The following is a 24,306-nucleotide window of genomic DNA, read 5'->3' as shown; positions in this document are numbered from 1 at the left end:
AGGAAAAACTTGGAGTTCAAAATTACAAGAATGTCTTTAGTGACATACGAAGTTCATGATGGACGCATTTTTGGTAAAATTTACAAATTTAAAGAAATTCTGAACTGTTTTGTGGAAGACACGAATTTAGCTAATCTTTAGGTTTCATTTGAGTACATTTTTTTCCTCGGTTTTAGTTAATTTAACTAACGTACACAAAAAATTATAAGAGTAGAAGAAAATTTCGCCAAACGTAATAATTCCATGAACTAAAATAAAGTTAAATTGGCTTTAGTGAAATAGTGAGTTCACTTTTTTTTGCATTGACTAAACTACAAGTGTAGCTTAAGCAACAGAGGAAAATAATGTTTTTCAAATTTATTTGGCTGCAAGATGGTTGGATGGACGCACGTTTCGGAATTACCACATTCCTCATCAGCATCTTCTACTTGCAGCAAAACTATCAACCAATTATCAGAATAAATTCAGGCAGTTCATTAAACCCAACAATGAACCGCACTTGAACTTTCCGAAAAAAGGTTTATGATAACCGGCCTTTGCCGAAATAAATTTGTACAAACATATCTCTTTTCCTTTGTCACAGCCAAATCATCGATTTGAGTGCAGTTAACTAGGTTTATTTTGAGCGTGCTGCCTCTTACTTCATCCGTTTTGTATTGTTATTTTTGGTTTATTCTTCAATCATTTTGTTGCTTTTGATTTCAGCTTAAAAATATCCATTGACTAAACTGCAAGTGTAGCTTAACCAACACAGGAAAAGTATGTTTGTTAATTTTTTGTTGCAAAAATTTATTTCTATAGATATTTTTATCAAAATTTTATTTCTATAGAAAATTATTGCAAAATTTTATTTCTATAGATATTTTTATCAAAATTTTATTTCTATAGAAAATGTTGTAAAGATTTTATTTGTATATAAATTTTGTCAAAATTTTATTTCTATATAAATTTTGTCAAAATTTTATTTCTATATAAATTTTGTCAAAATTTTATTTCTATAGAAAATTTTCTAAACGTTTTATTTCCATGGAAAATGTTGTCAACATTTTATTTATATACAAAATGTTGTCGAAATTTTATTTCTATAGAAAATTTTTGTCAAATTTTTTTTCTATAGAAATTTTTTCAAAATTTTATTTCTATAGAAAATGTTTGTCAAAATTTAATTTCTATAGAAAATTTTGTCAAAATTTAATTTCTGTATAAAAGTTAGTCAAAATTTCATTTCTATGGAAAATTTTGTCAAAATTTTATTTCCAATAGAAATTTTGTCAAAATTTTATTTCCAATAGAAAATTTTATCAAAATCAATTTATCATACAATACATGTTTTAATTAAAATTCTGATTGAAATTAAAAAAAAAAAAATAAATAAATAAAATTAAGAGTTTATTATACTTCATTAATTTTTTCATCAAAACCAATTTCAATCAGAAACATTTAATTCTTTAATTGGCTCAATATCGGTGAAATACATTTTCTGTGCTAAGCTAAAAATCGTATTAGTCTATTAAGGAAAAAAAACTTGTTGGATTTTGATAAAACATCGTTTAAATTGCAATTTATTGTGAAATATTTGTATAACTAAAAGTGCTATTTTATTTTTATTTACCAACATAGTCGTATATAAAATTAGAGAAATTTATTGTAAATAAAGTGCGATAAAATTATTGTAAATGAAATAGAACTACGCATATTAAAAAACAGCAATAAAAATAATATTATACTTATATTGTAAAATTCAATTGAATTTCAAAATAAAAAAAAAATAATTAAAAGTTTAATACACATATTCTATTAATTTTTTCCAATCAGAATTTTAAATTTTTATTTGCATCAATATTTTTTTTTCAAATAGAAAAATATATCAACAATATTCTTTTTTAATTAAAATTGAATTTCAAAACAATAAGTCAATTATGAGTTTAATATATTCCATTAAATATTTTTCAACAAAACATATTTCAATCAGAAAAATTACTTAAATCAATTAAATTTTTATCGGACCAATTAATTTATTTTTGAATCAGTGATTGATGTACACAATTTCATGATTGTAGCATCTTCATTTAAAAATTATTTTGTTAAATTAATATCGTGATTCAAAACTAAAAAATATTTCCGTTTAGGTGTATTACAAAAATATCAAAATATTTTCTAATTAAGATGGAAAAACTTACTTTTCTAACAATTTTATTAGAAGACTTATATTGAACTCTACCTCATTATAGAACATCAAAACCATACGGTAAAAGCCTAGTCGCATAGCAGGCGGAGAGTTTTTCGTGGGCAATACGCATTTCTCACATTTCATTGTAAACTTTTTCAATGGAGTAACAAATTTATCCGCATATGGTGAATTTTCACAACATTCCTTTAATGCATCCATGGTATACAGAGTGTATGGTCCATTTAGATAATCTAAGACAGTTTGCTCATGAATATGGAATGGAGTCAATTGGTAATGCATGTCATTGCTGCTATAGTAAACTTTTACTTGCATTCGACTTTTCTCAATTGCCAAGTCCTCTTTCACATCAATATAACCGTTAAAGGCAAAAATACCGCGTGAAGGTTGTACAACTTTAAAATTCATTGCAATTAAATCGGTTGTAGTTATATTCCAATCCATTTCCAAGACATCTATAGTATACGGCTTAATAATAGACTAAAATGGGAATAAACAAAATCTACATTAATTCCAATAATTACAAATTTGTTTATTCTTATTTAATTTATGAAAACTTTATTTAATGATTTCGTATAATATTGGAATTTTATACGAGCAATTGGTATTATTAAATTATTGAATAATGCAAATAACTTCATCTTCTTGTACAATAAGTTGGTATACAATTTTAAATCAATTGCCATTAGATTTAAAATTAATCACTTCTCTTTTACACTTTTTTGTTTTATTTTTTTAAGGATCTTTAAGTACTTACTTTACACTGAGAGATACAACTCAGAATAACTGCAAATAGTCCAATATTTCTAACACCCTTCATAGTTCACTTTTGAATGATCTCTAATCGAAATGAGGGCTATATATAGATGGCACTCTATATCTGTGGCTAGAGATGATTTTTCCAGATATCCAGTATTTACATGCGCTGCTGTTTTTTTATCTAATACATTCCAATAATGATCTTTACACCATTTGCTTAGGGACGCCTATATGCTGTAATGATGAAGTGATTGTAAACTTTTCGGTTCGGTTGATACGTAAATTATCAATTAAGGGGTTCTCAAAAGTCTTGGTTGGAAGATGGTACAATTTTACACGTTAAAAAACACGAATTATGGGTTGAGTTTCGAACGAATGCTAAACTAGACAGTTCGGGTTAAATGGGCGGGGATCTTGTTCCAAATCATTGATATCTAAAACATAGCACTTGGAATAAATATGTGGAATAAAGATGTGGATATTAAGCCAATTAAAAAATTAAATGTTTCTGATTTAATTTTGTTTTGATTGTTTGATTTGCTAATACGCTTTTAATTTTAATTTTTTTGAAATTCAATCACAATTAAAAAATGTATTGTCTGGTAATTTGATTTTGAAAAAATTTTAAGAAAATTTTCTACAGAAATAAAATTTTGACAAAATGTTTCTATAGAAACAAAATTTTTAGAAAATTTTCTATAGAAATAAAATTTTGAGAAAATTTTCTATGGAAATAAAATTTTTAGAAAATTTCCTATAGAAATAAAATTTTGAAAAAAAAATCTATAGAAATAAAATTTTGAGAAAATTTTCTATTAAAATATAATTTTTAGAAAATTTACTATAGAAATAACATTTTTAGAAAATTTACTATAGAAATAAAATTTTGATAAAATTTCCTATAGAAATAAAATTTTGAGAAAATTTTCTATTAAAATATAATTTTTAGAAAATTTACTATAGAAATAACATTTTAAGAAAATTTACTACAGAAATAAAATTTTGATAAATATTCCTATAGAAATAAAATTTTGAAAAAAATTTCTATAGAATTAAAATTTTGACAATATTTTCTATAGAAATAAAATTTTGACAACATTTTCTGTAGAAATAACATTTTTATAAAATTTTCTTTAGAAATAAAATTTTGGCCAAATTTTCTATAGAAATAAAATTTTGATAACATTTCCTATAGAAATAAAATTTTGAAAAAATTTTCTGTAGAAATAAAATTTTGAAAAAATTTTCTATAGAAATACAATTTTGAAAAAATTTTCTGTAGAATTAACATTTTTATAAAATTTTCTTTAGAAATAACATTTTAACAAAATTTTCTGTAGAAATAAAATTTTGGCAAAATTTTCTATAGAAAGAAAATTTTGATAAAATTTTCTAAAGAAATAAATTTTTGATAAAATTTTCTATAGAAATAAAATTTTGGCAAAATTTTCTATAGAAATAAAATTTTTATAAAATTTTCTAAAGAAATAAATTTTTGATAAATTTTCTATAGAAATAAAATTTTGAGCAAAAATAATATAATTTTTAGAAAATTTACTATAGAAATAAAATTTTTAGAAAATTTCCTATAGAAATAAAATTTTGAAAAAAAATTTCTATAGAAATAAAATTTTGACAAAATTTTCTATAGAAATAAAATTTTGACAAATTTTTCTATAGATATAAATTTTTTAGAAAATTTACTATAGAAATAACATTTTGATAAAATTTCCTATAAAAATAAAATTTTGAGAAAATTTTCTATTAAAATATAATTTTTAGAAAATTTACTATAGAAATAACATTTTTAGAAAATTTACTATAGAAATAAAATTTTGATAAAATTTCCTATAGAAATAAAATTTTGAGAAAATTTTCTATTAAAATATAATTTTTAGAAAATTTACTATAGAAATAACATTTTAAGAAAATTTACTACAGAAATAAAATTTTGAAAAAAATTTCTATAGATTTAAAATTTTGACAATATTTTCTATAGAAATAAAATTTTGACAACATTTTCTGTAGAAATAACATTTTTATAAAATTTTCTTTAGAAATAAAATTTTGGCCAAATTTTCTATAGAAATAAAATTTTGAAAACATTTCCTATAGAAATAAAATTTTGAAAAAATTTTCTGTAGAAATAAAATTTTGAAAAAATTTTCTATAGAAATACAATTTTGAAAAAATTTTCTGTAGAATAAACATTTTTATAAAATTTTCTTTAGAAATAAAATTTTAACAAAATTTTCTGTAGAAATAAAATTTTGGCAAAATTTTCTATAGAAAGAAAATTTTGATAAAATTTTCTAAAGAAATAAATTTTTGATAAAATTTTCTATAGAAATAAAATTTTGACAAAATTTTCTATAGAAATAAAATTTTTAGAAAATTTACTACAGAAATAAAATTTTGATAAATATTCCTATAGAAATAAAATTTTGAAAAAAATTTCTATAGATTTAAAATTTTGACAATATTTTCTATAGAAATAAAATTTTGGCAAAATTTTCTATAGAAATAAAATTTTTATAAAATTTTCTAAAGAAATAAATTTTTGATAAATTTTCTATAGAAATAAAATTTTGAGCAAAAATAATATAATTTTTAGAAAATTTACTATTGAAATAAAATTTTTAGAAAATTTACTATAGAAATAAAATTTTTAGAAAATTTACTATAGAAATAAAATTTTTAGAAAATTTCCTATAGAAATAAAATTTTGAAAAAAATTTCTATAGAAATAAAATTTTGACAAAATTTTCTATAGAAATAAAATTTTGACAAATTTTTCTATAGAAATAAATTTTTTAGAAAATTTACTATAGAAATAACATTTTGATAAAATTTCCTATAAAAATAAAATTTTGATAAAATTTTCTATAGAAATAAAATTTTGAAAAAAATTTCTATAGAAATAAAATTTTGAAAAAAATTTCTATAGAAATAAAATTTTGACAAAATTTTCTATAGAAATAAAATTTTGACAAAATTCTGCAGAATTAAAAATAGAAATAATATTTTTTTTTGGTTCATTTGTGTTAAAATCCCAGGAAAAAAGTTAAAGTTCTTCTAAAGCACTCCCAAAGTTGTTCTTTATTTTAACTACACAGGAAGTGCTTTTGATTCAATTTTTTAAAACTCGCTTTTTCACATTCTTAATAAAAAAAATTTAAAATATTTTGTTTAAACAAGGTTAAAAAGAGAGTAAGAATTAATGAAATGGTACAAATTATTAAAATTTTGTCGAAAAAAAATTTAAATCCATTCTAGAAAAATTGCACATTGTTGCAAATGTTTGATGCCAAACGTTTTAGACAAGCGTTAGAATGCATTAAAAATCACAAAAAATTTTAAAAATTATTGATTTGTATTCATCGACAGTTATGTCAAAATAAACACCGAATATTGTCAAAACACCATGAATAATTGGTCGCAGACCATGAATATTCCAAAAGGAATCAGCACGCGTCAACCAAGAATGGATAGAAAAGGAGGTTCCTCACTTCACCTACCGCACAATGGCCACCATTATTTCAATCATGGTTGCCACTCGTGCCAAAAACAATTTACCAAAATTTGAGAACATTTTACCAAATTTGAAAAAAATCTTTTTTTGAAGTTTTTGTAAAATTTTTATAGTTAGTGTACAAAACAAACTTTTTTCTTCAAATGAAATGTTTTATTATTTTATTTTAGAAGATCCTTTTATTATAAATTTATTATTTTTATGTTATTTTAGAAGTTCCTATTGGCGAAATTTTTTGGGTGTATACACATCCTTGGCACTGTTAAAGTGTTGAATTTTAAATCTTCTACCAAATTTTAATTGCTTTTTCCAACAAGTGAAAGTTACTACTTTTACTCACAATGGGCTTTAATAACACTTAAATGAAAATTTTTGAAGACATTGAAGTTATAGACATTTTTGTCAAAAATTTAGTTCCATAGAAAATTTTGTCAAAATTGTATTTCCACAAAACATTTTTTTCAAAATTGCATTTCTATAGAAAATTTTGTCAAAATTTTATTTCTATAGAAAATTTTATCAACATTTTATTTCTATAGAAAATTTTATCAACATTTTATTTCTATAGAAAATTTTGTCAAAATTTTATTTCTATAGAAAATTTTATCAAAATTTTATTTCTATAGAAAATTTTATCAAAATTTAAATTCTATGGAAAATTTTATCAAAATTTTATTTCTATACAAAGTTTTGTCAATATTGTATTTCCATAGAAAATTTTGTCAAAATTTTACTTCAATAGAAAATTTTGTCAAAATTTTATTTCTATAGAAAAATTTGTCAAAATTTTATTTCTATAGAAAATTTTGTCAAAATTTTATTTCTATAGAAAATTTTGTCAAAATTTTATTTCTATAGAAAATTTTGTCAAAATTTTATATCTATAGAAAATTTTGTCAAAATTTTATATCTATAGAAAATTTTGTCAAAGTTTATTGCTGTGAAAATTTTGTCAAAATTTTATTGCTATAGAAAATTTTATCAACATTTTATTTCTATAGAACATTTTATCAAAATTGTATGACTAAAGAAAATTTTGTCAAAATTTTTTTCCACAGAACATTTTTTCAAAATTGCATTTCTATAGAAAATTTTGCAAAATTTTTATTTCTATAGAAAATTTTATCAACACTTTACTTCAATAGAAAAATTTGTCAAAATTTTATTTCTATAGAAAATTTTATCAAAATTTTATTTCTATAGAAAATTTTATCAACATTTTATTTCTATAGAAAATTTTATCAACATTTTATTTCTATAGAAAGTTTTGTCAAAATTTTATTTCTATAGAAAATTTTATCAAAATTTTATTTCTATAGAAAATGTTGTCAATATTTTATATCCACAAAACATTTTTTTCAAAATTGCATTTCTATAGAAAATTTTTTCAAAATTTTATTTCTATAGAAAATTTTTTCAAAATTTTATTTCTATAGAAAATTTTTTCAAAATTTTATTTCTATAGAAAATTTTTTCAAAATTTTATTTCTATAGAACATTTTATCAAAATTGTATGACTAAAGAAAATTTTGTCCAAATTTTTTTCCACAGAACATTTTTTCAAAATTGCATTTCTATTGAAAATTTTACAAACATTCTATTTCTATAGAAAATTTTATCAACATTTTATTTCAATGGAAAATTTTGTAGAAATTTTATTTCTATAGAAAATTTTGTCAAAATGTTATTTCTATAGTAAAGTTTGTCAAAATTTTACTTCAATAGAAAATTTTGTTAAAATTTTATTTCTATAGAAAAATTTGTCAAAATTTTATTTCTATAGAAAATTTTTTCAAAATTTTATTTCTATAGAAAATTTTGTTAAAATTTTGTATCTATAGAAAATTTTGTCAAAATTTTATATCTATAGAAAATTTTGACAAAATTTTATTACTGTGAAAATTTGTTCAAAATTTTATTTCTATAGAAAATTTTGTCAAAATTTTATTTCTATAGAAAAAATTGTCAACATTTTATTTATCAACATTTTATTTCTATAGAAAGTTTTGTCAAAATTTTATTTCTATAGAAAATTTTATCAAAATTTTATTTCTATAGAAAATGTTGTCAATATTTTATTTCCACAAAACATTTTTTTCAAAATTGCATTTCTATAGAAAATTTTTTCAAAATTTTATTTCTATAGAAAATTTTGACAAAATTTTATTGCTGTGAAAATTTTTTCAAAATTTTATTGTCAAAATTTTATTTCTATAGTAAATTTTGTCAAAATTTTAGTTCTATAGTAAATTTTGTCAAAATTTTATTTCTATAGTAAATTTTGTCAAAATTTTATTTCTATAGAAAATTTTGTCAAAATTTTATTTTAATTGAAAATTTTGTCAAAATTTTATTATAATTGAAAATTTTTCCAGTATTTTATTTCTATAGAAAATTTTGTCACAATTTTATTTCTATAGACAATTTTATCAAAATCAATTTTTTTAATTAATATTTTGATTGAATTTCAAAAAATTTAAAATTAAAAGTTTATTATATTTCATTAATTTTTTAATCAAAACAAAACTTCAATCAGAAACATTTAATTGGCTCAATATCGGGGAAATACATTTTCTGTGCTAAACTAAAAATTGTATTAGTCTATTAAGGAAAAAAACTTGTTGGATTTTGATAAAACATCGTTTCTTTGAGTCACAATAGCAATTTATTGTGAAATATCTGTATAACTAAAAAGTATATTTTATTTTTATTTACCAACAAAGTGCGTTAAAAATTAATGTAAATGAAATACAACTGCGCAGATTAAAAATATCAATAATAGTTTTTCAATTAAAATTTTAATTGAATTTAAAAAAAAATTAATTAAAAGTTTAATACATATATTCCATTAATTTTTTTCCAATCGGAATTTTAAATTTTTATTTGCATCAATAACATTTTTTTTTTTCAAATAGAACAACAATATTTTTTAATTAAAATTGAATTTCAAAACAATAAGTCAATTATAAGTTTTAGATATTCCATTAAATTTTTTTCAACAAAATTCAATCAGAAAAACTACTTAAATCAATTAAATTTTTATTCGGACCAATTAATTTATTTTTGAATCAGTGTCGGTGATTGATGTAGACAATTTCATGATTGTAGCATCTTCAATTAAAAATTATTTAGGTAAATTAATTTCGTTATTGAAACTAAAAAATATTTCCGTTTTCGGTGTATTACAAAAATATCAAAATATTTTCAAATTAATATGGAAAAACTTACTTTTCTTCAAATTTTTTCTTTACTTTAAAAATTTTGGCATTGATTCCGAGCCAAAGAAGCGGAGAATACAAGTAAGGATACTTTTAAGACACAATTCTCTTTAAAATTTGTTTTTTGTGTACTTGCTTCTAGGAATCAAATTTTAATTTTTCGCTTTTTCAGCTTTTTTTTCCTCATATGCTATCAAAGTCCTTTAAAAACGAGTTAATGACAACTTTATTTTCCAAATTAAGACTTGACTTCCAGTAGAAATTATGATATGTTTCAAGTAATAAACGTCTTTAAAATGAAGTGTTGAAAAATATGTCCTATATATGAACGATTTTTTGCTTTGTAGTCAATATGCAAAAAGGCAACAAATTTAAAGACAATTTCATTAAATGTAAAGAATTTTTCTGAGTTATTAAAGTCAAGTTGACCTTAGCCCAAAAATTTTTTCTTTCATGTTATGACACTCATTTTTAAGTGAAATCACTTAATTATAAGGATAATACGACTTCATTGAAAAGTTTATCGACTTTTGGACAAGGAAAAAACTTTAGGGTAGAGAATTGCGTCTTCCGTGCTAAGCAAAATTTGCATTCGTATTTTAAAGACATGAAATCTTTGACCTCACGACAATATTTTTTTCAGTGTATGGACGAAAACAAAACCAGCTTGCACTGATATCAGGCTAACATAAAAATTCCATATAACATAGTTATATTATTGTTATGTTAGCCCCTGATAGCAATGCATTCTGCAAATTAATTAATCTATATATTATTCGAATTTTATACGAGGAATTGAATAACGCCAATAACTTCATCTTCTTGTACAATAAGTTCGTATAAAATGTTAATAATAAATAAATTTTATTTAAAATCATTTTGTTGCCTTTAAATTTAAAATTAATCACTTCTCTTTTACACTTTTTTTATTTTTACTCACTTTACACTGAGAGATACAACTCAGAATAACAGCAAATAGTCCAATAATTGTAACACCCTTCATAGTTTACTTTTAAATGATTTCTAATCGAAATGAGGGCTATATATAGATGACATTCTATATCTGTGGATAGAGATGATTTTTCCAGATATCCAGTATTTACATGCGTTGCTGTTTTTTTTAATCTAAATCTTTATGATTAGTGGTTAATTCACTTCAGTTAATACATTCCAATATATATCTTTGCACGATTTGCTCAGGAACGCCTATATGTATAGATAAATCTTTAATATAGTATTTTGGTTATGCAATTATTTGGAGGATTTTTTTCTGGCTTAATGATAAGTGTAATATGTGTTTTAACTAACTTCGACAAATTTTAGTTTCATAGAAAATTTTGTAAAATTTTTATTTCTATAGAAAATTTTGTAAAATTTTATAGTTCTATAAAATTTTGTCAAAAAGTGTACGGTGAATTGCGAAACAAACAGCAGCACAAGAACTCAAATACAAAATCCCAGAAGATGGTTAGTGGCACTAACCGAAATATTGGAAATAAATATTAAAACAAATCAATAATCGATTGTTTCTATGACCTCAAGCCGAACAAAATTAATAATCAGAATAAAAATTTTATTTCTATAGAAAATTTTGTCAAAATTTTATTTCTATAGAAAATTTTGTCAAAATTTTATTTCTATAGAAAATTTTGTCAAAATTTTATTTCTATAGAAAATTTTGTCAAAATTTTATTTCTATAGAATTTTTTTTTCAAAATTTTATTTCTCTAGAAAATTTTGTCAAAATTTAATTTCTCTACGAAATTTTGTAAATTGTTTTTTATCGAAAATTTTCTCAAATTTTTTTTTATAGAAAATTTTATCAAAATTTTATTTCTAAAGCAAATTTTGTCAAAATTTTATTTCTAAAGAGAATTTTGTCAAAATTTTATTTCTATAGAAAATTTTGTCAAAATTTTATTTCTATAGAAAATTTTGTCAAAATGTTATTTCTATATAAAATTTTGTCAAAATGTTATTTCTATAGAAAATTTTGTCAAAATTTTATTTCTATAGATTTTTTTTTCAAAATTTTATTTCTCTAGGAAATTTTGTCAATTTTTTTTTATAGAAAATTTTCTCAATTTTTTTTTATAGAAAATTTTATCAAAATTTTATTTCTAAGAAAATGTTATTTCTAAAGAAAATTTTATCAAAATTTTATTTCTAAAGCAAATTTTGTCAAAATGTTATTTCTATAGAAAATTTTGTCAAAATTTTATTTCTCTAGAAAATTTTGTCAAAATTTTATTTCTCTAAAAAATTTTGTCAAAATGTTTTTTCTATAGAATATTTTGTCAAAAGTTTTTTTTTGCCAAAATTTTATTTCTATAGAAAATTTTGTCAAAATGTTATTTCTAAACAAAATTTTATAAAATTGTTATTTCTACAGAAAATTTTGTCAAAATTTTATTTCTATAGAAAATTTTGTCAAAATTTTATTTCTATAGAAAATTTTGTCAAAATTTTATTTCTATAGAAAATTTTTTCAAAATTTTATTTCTATAGGAAATTTTATCAATATTTTATTTCTATAGTAAATTTTCTAAAAATTTTATTTCTATAGAAAATTTTCTCAAAATTTTATTTCTATAGAAAATATTATCAAAAATTTATTTTTTTTAGAAAATTTTAGCAAAATTTTATTTCTATAGAAAATTTTATCAAAAATTTATTTCTTTAGAAAATCTTATCAAAATTTTATTTCTATAGAAAATTTTGCCAAAATTTTATTTCTAAAGAAAATGTTATCAAAAAGTTATTTCTAAAGAAAATTTTATCAAAATTTTATTTCTAAAGCAAATTTTGTCAAAATTTTATTTCTAAAGAGAATTTTGTCAAAATTTTATTTCTATAGAAAATTTTGTCAAAATTTTATTTCTATATAAAATTTTGTCAAAATTTTATTTCTATATAAAATTTTGTCAAAATTTTATTACTATAGAAAATTTTGTCAAAATTTTATTTCTATAGAATTTTTTTTTCAAAATTTTATTTCTCTAGGAAATTTTGTCAAGTTTTTTTTATAGAAAATTTTCTCAAATTTTGTTTTATAGAAGATTTTATCAAAATTTTATTTCTAAAGAAAATTTTATTTCTAAAGAAAATTTTATCAAAATTTTATTTCTAAAGCAAATTTTGTCAAAATGTTATTTCTATAGAAAATTTTGTCAAAATTTTATTTCTCTAGAAAATTTTGTCAAAATTTTATTTCTCTAGAAAATTTTGTCAAAATTTTATTTCTCTAGAAAATTTTGTCAAAATGTTATTTCTATAGAAAATTTTGTCAAAATTTTATTTCTATAGAATTTTTTTCAAAATTTTATTTCTCTAGGAAATTTTGTCAATTTTTTTTTTGATATAGAAAATTTTATTTCTAAAGAAAATGTTATCAAAATGTTATTTCTACAGAAAATTTTATCAAAATTTTATTTCTATAGAAAATTTTGTAAAATTTTTATTTCTATAGAAAATTTTATCAAAAATTTATTTCTATAGAAAATTTTATGAAAATTTTATTTCTATAGAAAATTTTATCAAAATTTTATTTCTATAGAAAATTTTATCAAAATTTTATATCTATAGAAAATTTTATCAAAATTTTATTTCTATAGAAAATTTTGCCAAAATTTTATTTCTATAGAAAATTTTGCAAAAATTTTATTTCTATAGAAAACTTTTGTCAAAATTTTATTTCTATAGAAATTTTTTTCAAAATTTTATCAAAATCAAATTACCATACAAACATTTTTTAATTGTGATTGTATTTCAAAAAATTTAAAATTAAAAGTTTATTAGCAAATCAAACAATCAAAACAAAATTCAATCAGAAACATTTAATTCTATAATTGGCTCAATATCGGAAGCCTCCACATCCGTATTCCAAGTGCTATGTTTTAGATGTCAATGATTTGGAACAAGATCCCCGCCCATTTAACCCGAACTGTCTAGTTTAGCATCCGTTCGAAACTCAGCCCATAATTCGTGTTTTTTAACCTGTAAAATTGTACCATCTTCCAACCAAGGCTTTTGAGAACCCCCTCAATTAATAATTTACGTATCAACACTCAAAAAAAAGTGAACTCTCTATTTCACTAAAGCCAATTTAACTTTATTTTAGTTCATAGAAATATTATGTTTGGAGAAAGTTTTCTTTACTCTAATACTTTTTTGTGTACGTTAGTTAAATTAACTAAACCCGAGGAAAAAAATATACTCAAATGAAGCATAAAGATTAACTAAATTCGTGTCTTCCACAAAATAGTTCAGAATTTCTTTAAATTTGTAAATTTTACCAAAAATGCGTCCATCGTGAACTTCGTATGTCACTAAAGACATTCTTGCAATTTTTAATTCCAAGTTTTTTCTTCAAACTACAAAATTTTCTTTAACAAGTGAAAAAACTTAGTTATGTCTAATAAATTTTCTTGTATTTGTCGAAAAATATTTACTTATTTTTATGACATCGGCGTGATGCCAACGTTTGTAATACTGTTTAGTTAAAATTTTCTACAAATATTCAAAATTTTCTAAAATTAACCGAAAGTTTTCTTCTTGGTGGGTTCACTGTTTTTTCAGTGAACCGAACCGAAAAGTTTACAATCACTTCATCATTACAGCATATAGGCGTCCCTAAGCAAATGGTGTAAAGATCATTATTGGAATGTATTAGATAAAAAAAAAACAGCAGCGCATGTAATTACTGGATATCTGGAAAAATCATCTCTAGCCACAGATATAGAGTGCCATCTATATATAGCCCTCATTTCGATTAGAGATCATTCAAAAGTGAACTATGAAGGGTGTTAAAATTATTGGACTATTTGCAGTTATTCTGAGTTGTATCTCTCAGTGTAAAGTGAGTACTTAAAGATCCGTAAAAAATAAACAAGTTTAAAAGAGAAGTGATTAATTTTAAATTTAAAGGCAACAAAATGATTTTAAATAAAATTTATTTATTATTGACATTTTATACGAACTTATTGTACAAGAAGATGACGTTATTGGCGTTATTCAATTCCTCGTATAAAATTCGAATAATATATAGAATTATTAATTTGCAGAATGCATTGCTATCAGGGGCTAACATAATAATAATGTAACTATATTATATGGAATTTTTATGTTAGCCTGATATCAGTGCAAGCTGGTTTTGTTTTCGTCCATATTAATTATTCTATATATTATTAAAGTTTTCATAAATTCAACTAAATTAAATTGAAAAAAATAATAATTTTTTTGTAGTTATTGGAATTAATGTAGCTTTTGTTTATTCTCATTTTAGTCTGTTATTAAGCCATATACTGTTGATGTCTTGGAAATGTATTGGAATATAACTACAACCGATTTAATTGCAATGAATTTTAAAATTGTACAACCTTCACGTGGTATTTTTGCCTTTAGCGGTTATTTCGATTTGAAAGAGGACACGGCAATTGAGAAAAGTCTAATGCAAGTAAAAGTTTACTATAGCAGCAATGACATGCATTACCAATTGACTCCATTCCATCTTCATGAGCAAACTGTCTTAGATTATCTAAATGGACCTTACACTCTGTATACCATGGATACATTAACGGAATGTTGTGAAAATTCACCATATGCGGATAAATTTGTTACTCCATTGAAGAAGTTTACAATGAAATGCGAGAAATGCGAATTTCCTACGAAAAATTTACCGCCTGCTTTGAGACTAGGATTTTACCGTATGGTTTTGATGTTCTATAATGAGGGAGAATTCAATATAAGTATTCTAGTAAAGTTGGAAGAAAAGCAAGTTTTTCCATCTTGATTTGAAAATATTTTGATATTTTTGTAATACACCGAAAACGAAAATATTTTTTAGTTTCAATCATTAAATTAAGTGATGCAAATAATTTTTAATTGAAGATGCTACAATCATGAAATTGTCTACATCAATCACCGACACTGATTCAAAAAATAAACTAATTGGTCCGAATAAAAATTTAAGTAGTTTTTCTGATTTAATTTTGTTGAAAAAAATTTACTGGAATATATTAAACTTATAATTGACTTATTGTTTTGAAATTCAATTTCAATTAAAAAAATATTATTGTTCTATTAAAAATAAAATGTTATTGATGCAAATGCAAATTTTAAATTCCGATTGGAAAAAAATTAATGGAATATGTTATATTCCATTAAAAAATATTAATTATTATTATTTTTTTTGAAATTCAATTAAAATTTTAATTGTAAAAATATTATTGATATTTTTAATCTGCGTAGTTGTATTTCATTTACATTAATTTTTAACGCACTTTATTTATACTAAATTTCTCCAATTTTATATACGACTATGTTGGTAAATGAAAATAAAATAGAATTTTTAGTTATACAGATATTTCACAATAAATTGATATTGTGACTCAAAGAAACAATGTTTTATCAAAATCCAACAAGTTTTTTTCCTTAATAGACTAACACGATTTTTAGCTTAGCAGAGAAAATGTATTTTCCCCATATTGAGCTAATTAAAGAATTAAATGTTTCTAATTGAATTTTGTTTTGATAAAAAAATGAATGAAATATAATAAACTTTTAGTTTTAATTTTTTTGAAATTCAATCAAATTTTTAATCAAAAAAAAAAATGATTTTGACAAAATTTTTTTTAATTTTTTTTAACAAATTTTTTTTAACAAAGTTTTGTTAAAATTTTATTCGGTTCATAATCAAATTTTCATCATTATCAAAATTTTATTTCTATAGAAAATTTTGTTAAAATTTTATTCGGTTATAATCATGGTTGCCACACGAGCCAAAAATAATCTACCAAAATTTTATTTCTATAGAAAATTTTGTCAAAATTTTATTTCTATAGAAAATTTTGTTGAAATTTTATTTCTATAGAAAATTTTGTCAAAATTTTATTTCTATAGAAAATTTTGTCAAAATTTTATTTCTATAGAAAATTTTGTCAAAATTTTATTTCTATAGAAAATTTTGTCAAAATTTTATTTCTATAGAAAATTTTGTCAAAATTTTATTTCTATAGAAAATTTTGTCAAAATTTTATTTCTATAGAAAATTTTGTCAAAATTTTATTTCTATAGAAAATTTTGTCAAAATTTTATGTCTATAGAAAATTTTGTCAAAATTTTATTTCTATAGAAAATTTTGTCAAAATTTTATTTCTATAGAAAATTTTTGTCAAATTTTTATTTCTATTGAAAATTTTGTCAAATTTTTATTTCTATTGAAAATTTTGTCAAAATTTTATTTCTATAGAAAATTTTGTCAAAATTTTATTTCTATAGTAGATTTTGTCAAAATTTTATTTCTATAGAAAATTTTGTCAAAATTTTATTTCTATAGAAAAATTTGTCAAAATTTTATTTCTATAGAAAATTTTGTCAAAATTTTATGTCTATAGAAAATTTTGTCAAAATTTTATTTCTATAAAAAAATTTGTCAAAATTTTATTTCTATAGAAAATTTTCTCGAAATTTTATTTTTATAGAAAATTTTGTCAAAATTTTATTTCTATAGAAAATGTTCTCAAAATTTTATTTCTATAGAAATTTTTCTAAAAATTTTATTTCTATAGTAAATTTTTACAAAATTTTATTTCTATAGAAAATTTTGTCAAGATTTTATTTCTATAGAAAATTTTGTCAAAATTTTATTTCTATAGAAAATTTTGTCAAAATTTTATTTCTATAGAAAATTTTGTCAAAATTTTATTTCTATAAAAAAATTTGCCAAAATTTTATTTCTATAAAAAAATTTGTCAAATTTTTATTTCTATAGAAAATTTTCCCAAAATTTTATTTTTATAGAAAATTTTGTCAAAATTTTATTTCTATAGAAAATGTTCTCAAAATTTTATTTCTATAGAAATTTTTCTAAAAATTTTATTTCTATAGTAAATTTTTACAAAATTTTATTTCTATAGAAAATTTTGTCAAGATTTTATTTCTATTGAAAATTTTGTCAAAATTTTATTTCTATAGAAAATTTTGTCAAAATTTTATTTCTATAGTAGATTTTGTCAAAATTTTTTTTCTATAGTACAGTTTGTTAAAATTTTATTTCTATAGTAAATTTTGTCAAAATTTTATTTCTATAGAAAATTTTGTCAAAATTTTGTTTCTATAGAAAATTTTGTCAAAATTTTATTTCTATAGAAAATTTTGTGAAAATTTTATTTCTATAGAAAATTTTGTCAAAATTTTATTTCTATAGAAAATTTTGTCAAAATTTTATTTCTATAGAAAATTTTGTCAAAATTTTATTTCTATAGAAAATTTTGTCAAAATTTTATTTCTATAGAAAATTTTGTCAAAATTTTATGTCTATAGAAAATTTTGTCAAAATTTTATTTCTATAGAAATTTTTTTGAATTAAAATTTTTTGAATTAAAATTTTGACAAAATTTTCTATAAAAATAAAATTTTGACAAAATTTTCTATAGAAATAAAATCTTGACAAAATTTTCTATAGAAATACAATTTTGTAAAAATTTAGTATACAAATAAAATTTTTAGAAAAATTTCTATAGAAATAAAATTTTGAGAACATTTTCTATAGAAATAAAATTTTGACAAAATTTTCTATAAAAATAAAATTTTGTCAAAATTTTATTTCTATAAAAAATTTTGTCAAAATTTTATTTCTATAGAAAATTTTGTCAAAATTTTATTTCTATAGAAAATTTTGTCAAAATTTTATTTCTATAGAAAATTTTGTCAAAATTTTATTTCTATAGAAAATTTTGTCAAAATTTTATTTTAATTAAAAAAATTTCCAGAATTTTATTTCTATGGAAAATTTTGTCAAAATTTTATTTCTATAGACAATTTTATCAAAATTTTAATTTACTTTAATTTTGTCAAAATTTCATTTCTATAGAAAATTTTGTCAAAATTTTGTTTCTATAGTAAATTTTGTCAAAATTTTATTTTAATTAAAAAATTTTCCAGAATTTTATTTCTATGGAAAATTTTGTCAAAATTTTATTTCTATAGACAATTTTATCAAAATCATTTTTTTTTAATTAAAATTGTGATTGAATTTCAAAAATTTTAAATTTTCATTCATTTTTTAATCGAAACAAAATTCAATCAGAAACATTTAATTCTTTAATTGGCTCAATATCGGGAAAGTACATTTTCTGTGCTAAGCTAAAAATCGTATTAAGGAAAAAAAAATCTTGTTGGATTTTGATAAAACATTTGTTTTTTTGAGTCACAATAGCAATTTATTGTGAAATATCTGTATAACTTAAAAATTCTATTTTATTTTTATTTACCAACATAGTCGTATATAAAATTAGAGAAATTTTGTATAAATAAAGTGCGTTAAATGAAATACAACTACGCGGATTAAAAATAACAACAAAATTATTTCAAGTAAAATTTTAATTGAATTTCAAGAAAATGTTAATTAGAAGTTTAATACACACATTCCATTACCCTGTAAAAAAAGCGTCGCCAAAAAAAGTAGTGAAAATGTTCTTTTTGGATCCGGAAGTGGGGCAAAAGTGGCACAAAAGCGATGAATTTAACATGGGCTTGTCATGGTGTGTGATCTGTATTCAGTGTTTTGGATGTGAATTAAAAATTTTTGTTATATTTTCCTAAATAAATAATTTTTAAAATTTTTTTTATGATTTTCAATGCTTGTCTGAAACGTTTGACCTCAAATATTTTCAAAAATTTGCAATTTTTCTAGATTGGATTTAGCATTTTTATCGAAAAGATTTGAATAATTTCTTCCATTTTATTAATTCTTACTCTGTTTTTAATTTATTTGAAACAAAAAAAAAAAACAAAAGTTAAAATTACCAATTAAAAATATGAAAAAAGCAAGTTTAAAAAAAAATTGAATTAAAAGAACTTCCTGTGTAGTTAAAATAAAGAATATCTTTGGGAGGACATTTTTGGAAGTGCTTTTAAAGTTGTGCCGTTAAAAGAACTTCAAATTGTTTTTTTGCTTGGATAGGACGGAAGTACTACATTTTTGGATCCTTTACATTGCTTTAGAAGTTGTGCTTTGGAAGTTCATTTGGATGAAGAAATTAAAAAAAAAAAATAAAAAACTAAATTTTTTTCCAATTTCACTTTTTAGTTTTATCAGTATTTTTTGTTACACTTTTGCCTATTATAATCTAATTCTTAGAAATTGAAAAACTTTTTCGCTTTCACCGGGGGTTGATCCTGGGTCTGTTGGCACCATAACATAACGCCTTAGCACACTCAGTCACAAACGCCATTGAAGACGATGCATCAAAACGGCTATTCAAATGTTTGTAATATGAACCTAATATGACACCACGGCATGACATTTTAACTACTTCCTGAGATGTTCTTGTCTATATTGTATGTTATACAAAAAAAAAAATATATCGTAATTTGCAAAACCTTCTCCAAAGAACTTCCATGGAAGAGAAAAAGTCAAACGGCACAGGTTCACATCCCAGGGGGATGATTTTTCTTTTTATTTTATTTTTTTTAATTTTTATTGATTTTCTATTCTTTTTTTGAAGTGTCCATAACTTAAATTTTCACTTAAAATGACCTAATTTTTTTTTTTTTTATTTTTATTTGGACCAATTAATTTATTTTTGAATCAGTGTCGTTGATTGATGTACACAATTTCATGATTGTAGCACCTTCAAGTAAAAATTATTTGCATCACTTAATTTAATGATTGAAACTAAAAAATATTTCCGTTTTCGGTGTATTACAAAAATATCAAAATATTTTCAAATTAAGATGGAAAAACTTACTTTTCTTCCAATTTTACTAGAATACTTATAGTGAATTCTGCCTCATTATAGAACATCAAAACTACACGGTAAAAACCTAGTCTCATAGCAGGCGGAAAGTTTTGTGTGGGAAATTCGCATTTCTCACATTTCATTGTAAACTTTTTCAACGGGGTAACAAATTTATCCGCATATGGTGCATTTTCACAACATTCCTTTAATGTATCCATGGTATACAGAGTGTATGGTCCATTTAGATAATCTAAGACAGTTTGCTCATGATGGTGGAATGGAGTCAATTGGTAATGCATGTCATTGCTGCTATAGTAAACTTTTAACTGCATTAGACTTTTCTCAATCGCCATGTCCTCTTTCAAATCAAAATAACCGCTAAAGGCAAAAATACCGCGTGAAGGTTGTACAACTTTAAAATTCATTGCAATAAAATCGGTTGTAGTTATATTCCAATCCATTTCCAAGACATCAACAGTATATGGCTTAATAATAGACTAAAATGGGAATAAACAAAATCTACATTAATTCCAATAACTACAAAAAAAAAATATTATTTTTTTAAATTTAATTTAGTTGAATTTATGAAAACTTTAATAATATATGGAATAATTAGTATGGACGAAAACAAAACCAGCTTGCACTGATATCAGGCTAATATAAAAATTCCATATAACATAGTTACATTATTATTATGTTAGTCCCTGATAGCAATGCATTCTGAAAATTAATGATTCTATATATTATTCGAATTTTATACGAGGAATTGAATAACGCCAATAACTTCATCTTCTTGTACAATAAGTTCGTATAAAATGTTAATAATAAATAAATTTTATTTAAAATCATTTTGTTGCCTTTAAATTTAAAATTAATCACTTCTCTTTTACACTTTTTATTTTTTTAAGGATCTTTAAGTACTTACTTTACACTGAGAGATACAACTCAGAATAACTGCAAATAGTCCAATAATTTGAACACCCTTCATAGTTTACTTTTAAATGATCTCTAATCGAAATGAGGGCTATATATAGATAACATTCTATATCTGTGGCTACAGATGATTTTTCAGATATCTAGTATTTACATGCGCTGCTGTTTTTTAATCTAAATCTTTATGATTAGTGGTTAATTCACTTCAGTTAATACATTCCAATATGGATCTTTATACCATTTGCTTAGGGACGCCTATATGCTGTAATGATGAAGTGATTGCAAAATTTCCAGTTCGATTGATAAATTATCAGATGAGGGGATCTCAAAAGCCTTGAGTGGAAGATGGTACAATTCTACACATTAAAACAAGTAAGAAATGTCTAAAGTCGGGCGGGGCCGACTATATTATACCCTGCACCACTTTGTAGATCTAAATTTTCGATACCATAAAGGGTGATACGGTCAAAATTTGGTCAAGGGAAAACGCGTGTAAATCGGTGAAATCGTTTATTTAAAAAATCAAATTAAATTTCTTTTTCAAGTTCAATTAGTATAAAATTCAGGAAAAATATTCAGTTAGGCTTTCGCTTTTCCAAATCCGAATTGCCGGGTCTCACGCTTGACACCTGCCATCAGATTTTGTACAGCCACCTTGTCCACCTTCTTCGCCACAGAAAGCCAGTTTGCCTTGAACTGCTGCTCGTCCTTAGCAGTTTTTTTGGTCTTCTTTAGGTTCCGCTTGACAATAGCCCAGTATTTCTCAATTGGGCGGAGCTCTGGCGTGTTGGGAGGGTTCTTGTCCTTGGGAACCACCTGCACGTTGTTGGCGGCGTACCACTCCATGGCCTTTTTACCGTAATGGATAGATGCCAAATCTGGCCAAAACAGTACGGAACAACCGTGTTTCTTCAGGAAAGGCAGCAGACGTTTATTCAAACACTCTTTCACGTAAATTTCTTGGTTGACAGTCCCGGAAGCTATGAAAATGCTGCTTTTCAAGCCACAGGTACAGATGGCTTGCCAAACCAGATATTTCTTTGCGAACTTTGACAGTTTTATGTGCTTGAAAATATCTGCTACCTTTCCCCTTCCTTTTGCCGTATAAAACTCCTGTCCCGGAAGCTGCTTGTAGTCGGTTTTGACGTAGGTTTCGTCGTTCATTACCACGCAGTCAAACTTCGTCAGCATCGTCGTGTACAGCCTCCGGTATCGCGCTTTGGCCGTCGTATTTTGTTTATCATTGCGATTTGGAGTCACTACCTTCTTGTAAGTCGATAGTCCGGCTCGTTTTTTTGGCTCGATGCACGGTTGTAGACGAAACAACCAGGTTATTTGCGGCATCTCGGAGAGAGAGGTTAGGGTTTCGCTTGAAACTACCGGCAACTCTCTTTGTCGTCTCAGCGGCTTCCGGTTTTCGATTTCCCCCCGATCCAGACTTCCTGGCTGTCGACAAACGTTCCCCAAACACTCTAATTACATTTGTAACGGTTGATTTGGCAACTTTTAGCGATTTTGCAAGCTTTGCGTGCGAGTAGCTCGGATTTTCGCGATGCGCGAGCAAAATTTTGATACGCTGCTCTTCTTGCTTGGACGGCATTTTGACAACTGAAGAGTGAATTCCAAAATCATAAGAGGAGCAACATTCTACACACACACACCTTCAAAATGAGGGGTGTTCAGTAGGTAGGGTCACGGCCTAAGGCAAAAAAAAAAGTTGATGCAGTCACCCCCCAGTTTTGTAGCATATTTGAAGACAATTTCAGAACACTAAAACTTTTTTTTTTTTCGTGCACCCTACGACCCCCCGAAATACAATTTACTGTGCTGTGTCGTCATTTGAAGTCCGATCGAAAAGAAACGCATATCGTTGTTCATGGTTGATCAGGGGCTATATTTCGTGCATTGGTCATTTTTGACTCCGACGTCAAATTTGATTTTTAATTTTTTTATTTCGCTTCGTATACCCATATGATGCCCATTTCTTATAACCATTATAAAGATCTTATCAAAATATGAAACTTTTGCTTTGGAAGTATTTAATTATATTCATAAACAAAAAAGTTACAGAGATTTTAAAAAGTCAATAGGTCACCCTACACCATCAAATAGCTTTTGCTGTGTTGTCATGATATCCGATCGAAACCACATGCACATCGTTATTCACATCTACGAAATTAATTTGAAAGGTATTTAATACACACAAACTGTTTATCTGTAAATTTCTAACCGTATCATTGTATACATACTCGTTGTGTGCACTACGGCATTTTCTGCGTTATATAAAGTGCATGTGTTTTTGCTAGAACAATTTGAGAACAGTAGGCTCTCAAATTGTTCTAGCAAAAAATCTAACAAACACTTTCGCTACATGATTTCTTAAGTCTGTCCATATTTTTGTGAGAGAAGGCTGTTGATAGTATTTGAAAAAAGTGAAAGTGTATGCTCCTTTCTGGTTTCTCGTCAAGAGCCAACCTCAATGTATTTATGGAAGTCAGCATTTATTCAAATACATACTCTGGATCCGAGAGTTACCCAATAATATACAAATGATAATTCGGCCAACAATCGAGAACAATAGTTATTATTTTCATCCAGAAAATATACTATTGGCTATGGTAACAGATTTGGACAAAAGAGTACGATTTCGAGCATACGAAATAATAAGAACTGTTCGTAGTGATCCACCCGCTTCAATTCGCGAGTTTCGCGTACCCAAACATCACATTAATTTTGATTGTGACACCTATACTGAAGCAATAAATTGGGATAATGTTCATATAACCGAACCTCCCTGTTTGCATTTTTATACAGATGAGCAGTTAGTGTTATATCAATATTCATCAGATAATATCATAAAAATACCAGGTAATATATATTTGTTATCAATTATGAGTGCGTTCTTACTATCACCTACTTTGCAGAATTCCCATG

The 24,306-nt window shown here is 23.2% G+C and overlaps 3 protein-coding genes across 3 annotated transcripts in view; 1 reads left to right on the top strand and 2 right to left on the bottom strand.

Annotated features, from left to right (window-relative positions):
• Positions 1–24,306, top strand: part of Hmgcr (HMG coenzyme A reductase) — a 237,467-nt gene that overhangs the window by 33,584 nt on the left and 179,577 nt on the right. The gene's annotated exons all lie outside the window — the stretch shown is intronic.
• On the bottom strand, positions 1,897–10,698 carry LOC142222231 (uncharacterized). Its single transcript, XM_075292247.1, has 3 exons — positions 10,638–10,698; positions 2,946–3,181; positions 1,897–2,668 (listed from the first exon to the last, which is right to left on the bottom strand). The coding sequence occupies exons 2-3, from the start codon at positions 3,006–3,008 to the stop codon at positions 2,177–2,179; spliced, it is 555 nt and encodes a 184-aa protein (XP_075148362.1). The 5' UTR covers positions 3,009–3,181; positions 10,638–10,698; the 3' UTR covers positions 1,897–2,176.
• Positions 20,289–21,427, bottom strand: LOC142233422 (uncharacterized). The gene is made up of 3 exons (XM_075304333.1): positions 21,365–21,427; positions 20,449–20,936; positions 20,289–20,331 (listed from the first exon to the last, which is right to left on the bottom strand). Exons 1-3 carry the CDS (start codon positions 21,425–21,427, stop codon positions 20,289–20,291), a joined length of 594 nt encoding a protein of 197 aa, XP_075160448.1.

The sequence above is a fragment of the Haematobia irritans genome, chromosome 1, assembly GCF_050003625.1.
Source record: "Haematobia irritans isolate KBUSLIRL chromosome 1, ASM5000362v1, whole genome shotgun sequence".
Lineage (NCBI taxonomy): Eukaryota > Metazoa > Arthropoda > Insecta > Diptera > Muscidae > Haematobia > Haematobia irritans.
This window is presented reverse-complemented; position numbering and strand designations above follow the sequence as displayed.

Bases quoted from the DNA above. Each gene is read 5' to 3' on its own strand.
- LOC142222231 (XM_075292247.1), bottom strand. From the start codon at position 3,008: ATGAAGGGTGTTAGAAATATTGGACTATTTGCAGTTATTCTGAGTTGT. The intron at 2,669-2,945 runs GTAAGTACTTAA...TTCCCATTTTAG, and splicing joins GTTGTATCTCTCAGTGTAAA to TCTATTATTAAGCCGTATAC.
- LOC142233422 (XM_075304333.1), bottom strand. From the start codon at position 21,427: ATGAAGGGTGTTCAAATTATTGGACTATTTGCAGTTATTCTGAGTTGT. The intron at 20,937-21,364 runs GTAAGTACTTAA...TTCCCATTTTAG, and splicing joins GTTGTATCTCTCAGTGTAAA to TCTATTATTAAGCCATATAC. The intron at 20,332-20,448 runs GTAAGTTTTTCC...TTTTACTTGAAG, and splicing joins CTAGTAAAATTGGAAGAAAA to GTGCTACAATCATGAAATTG.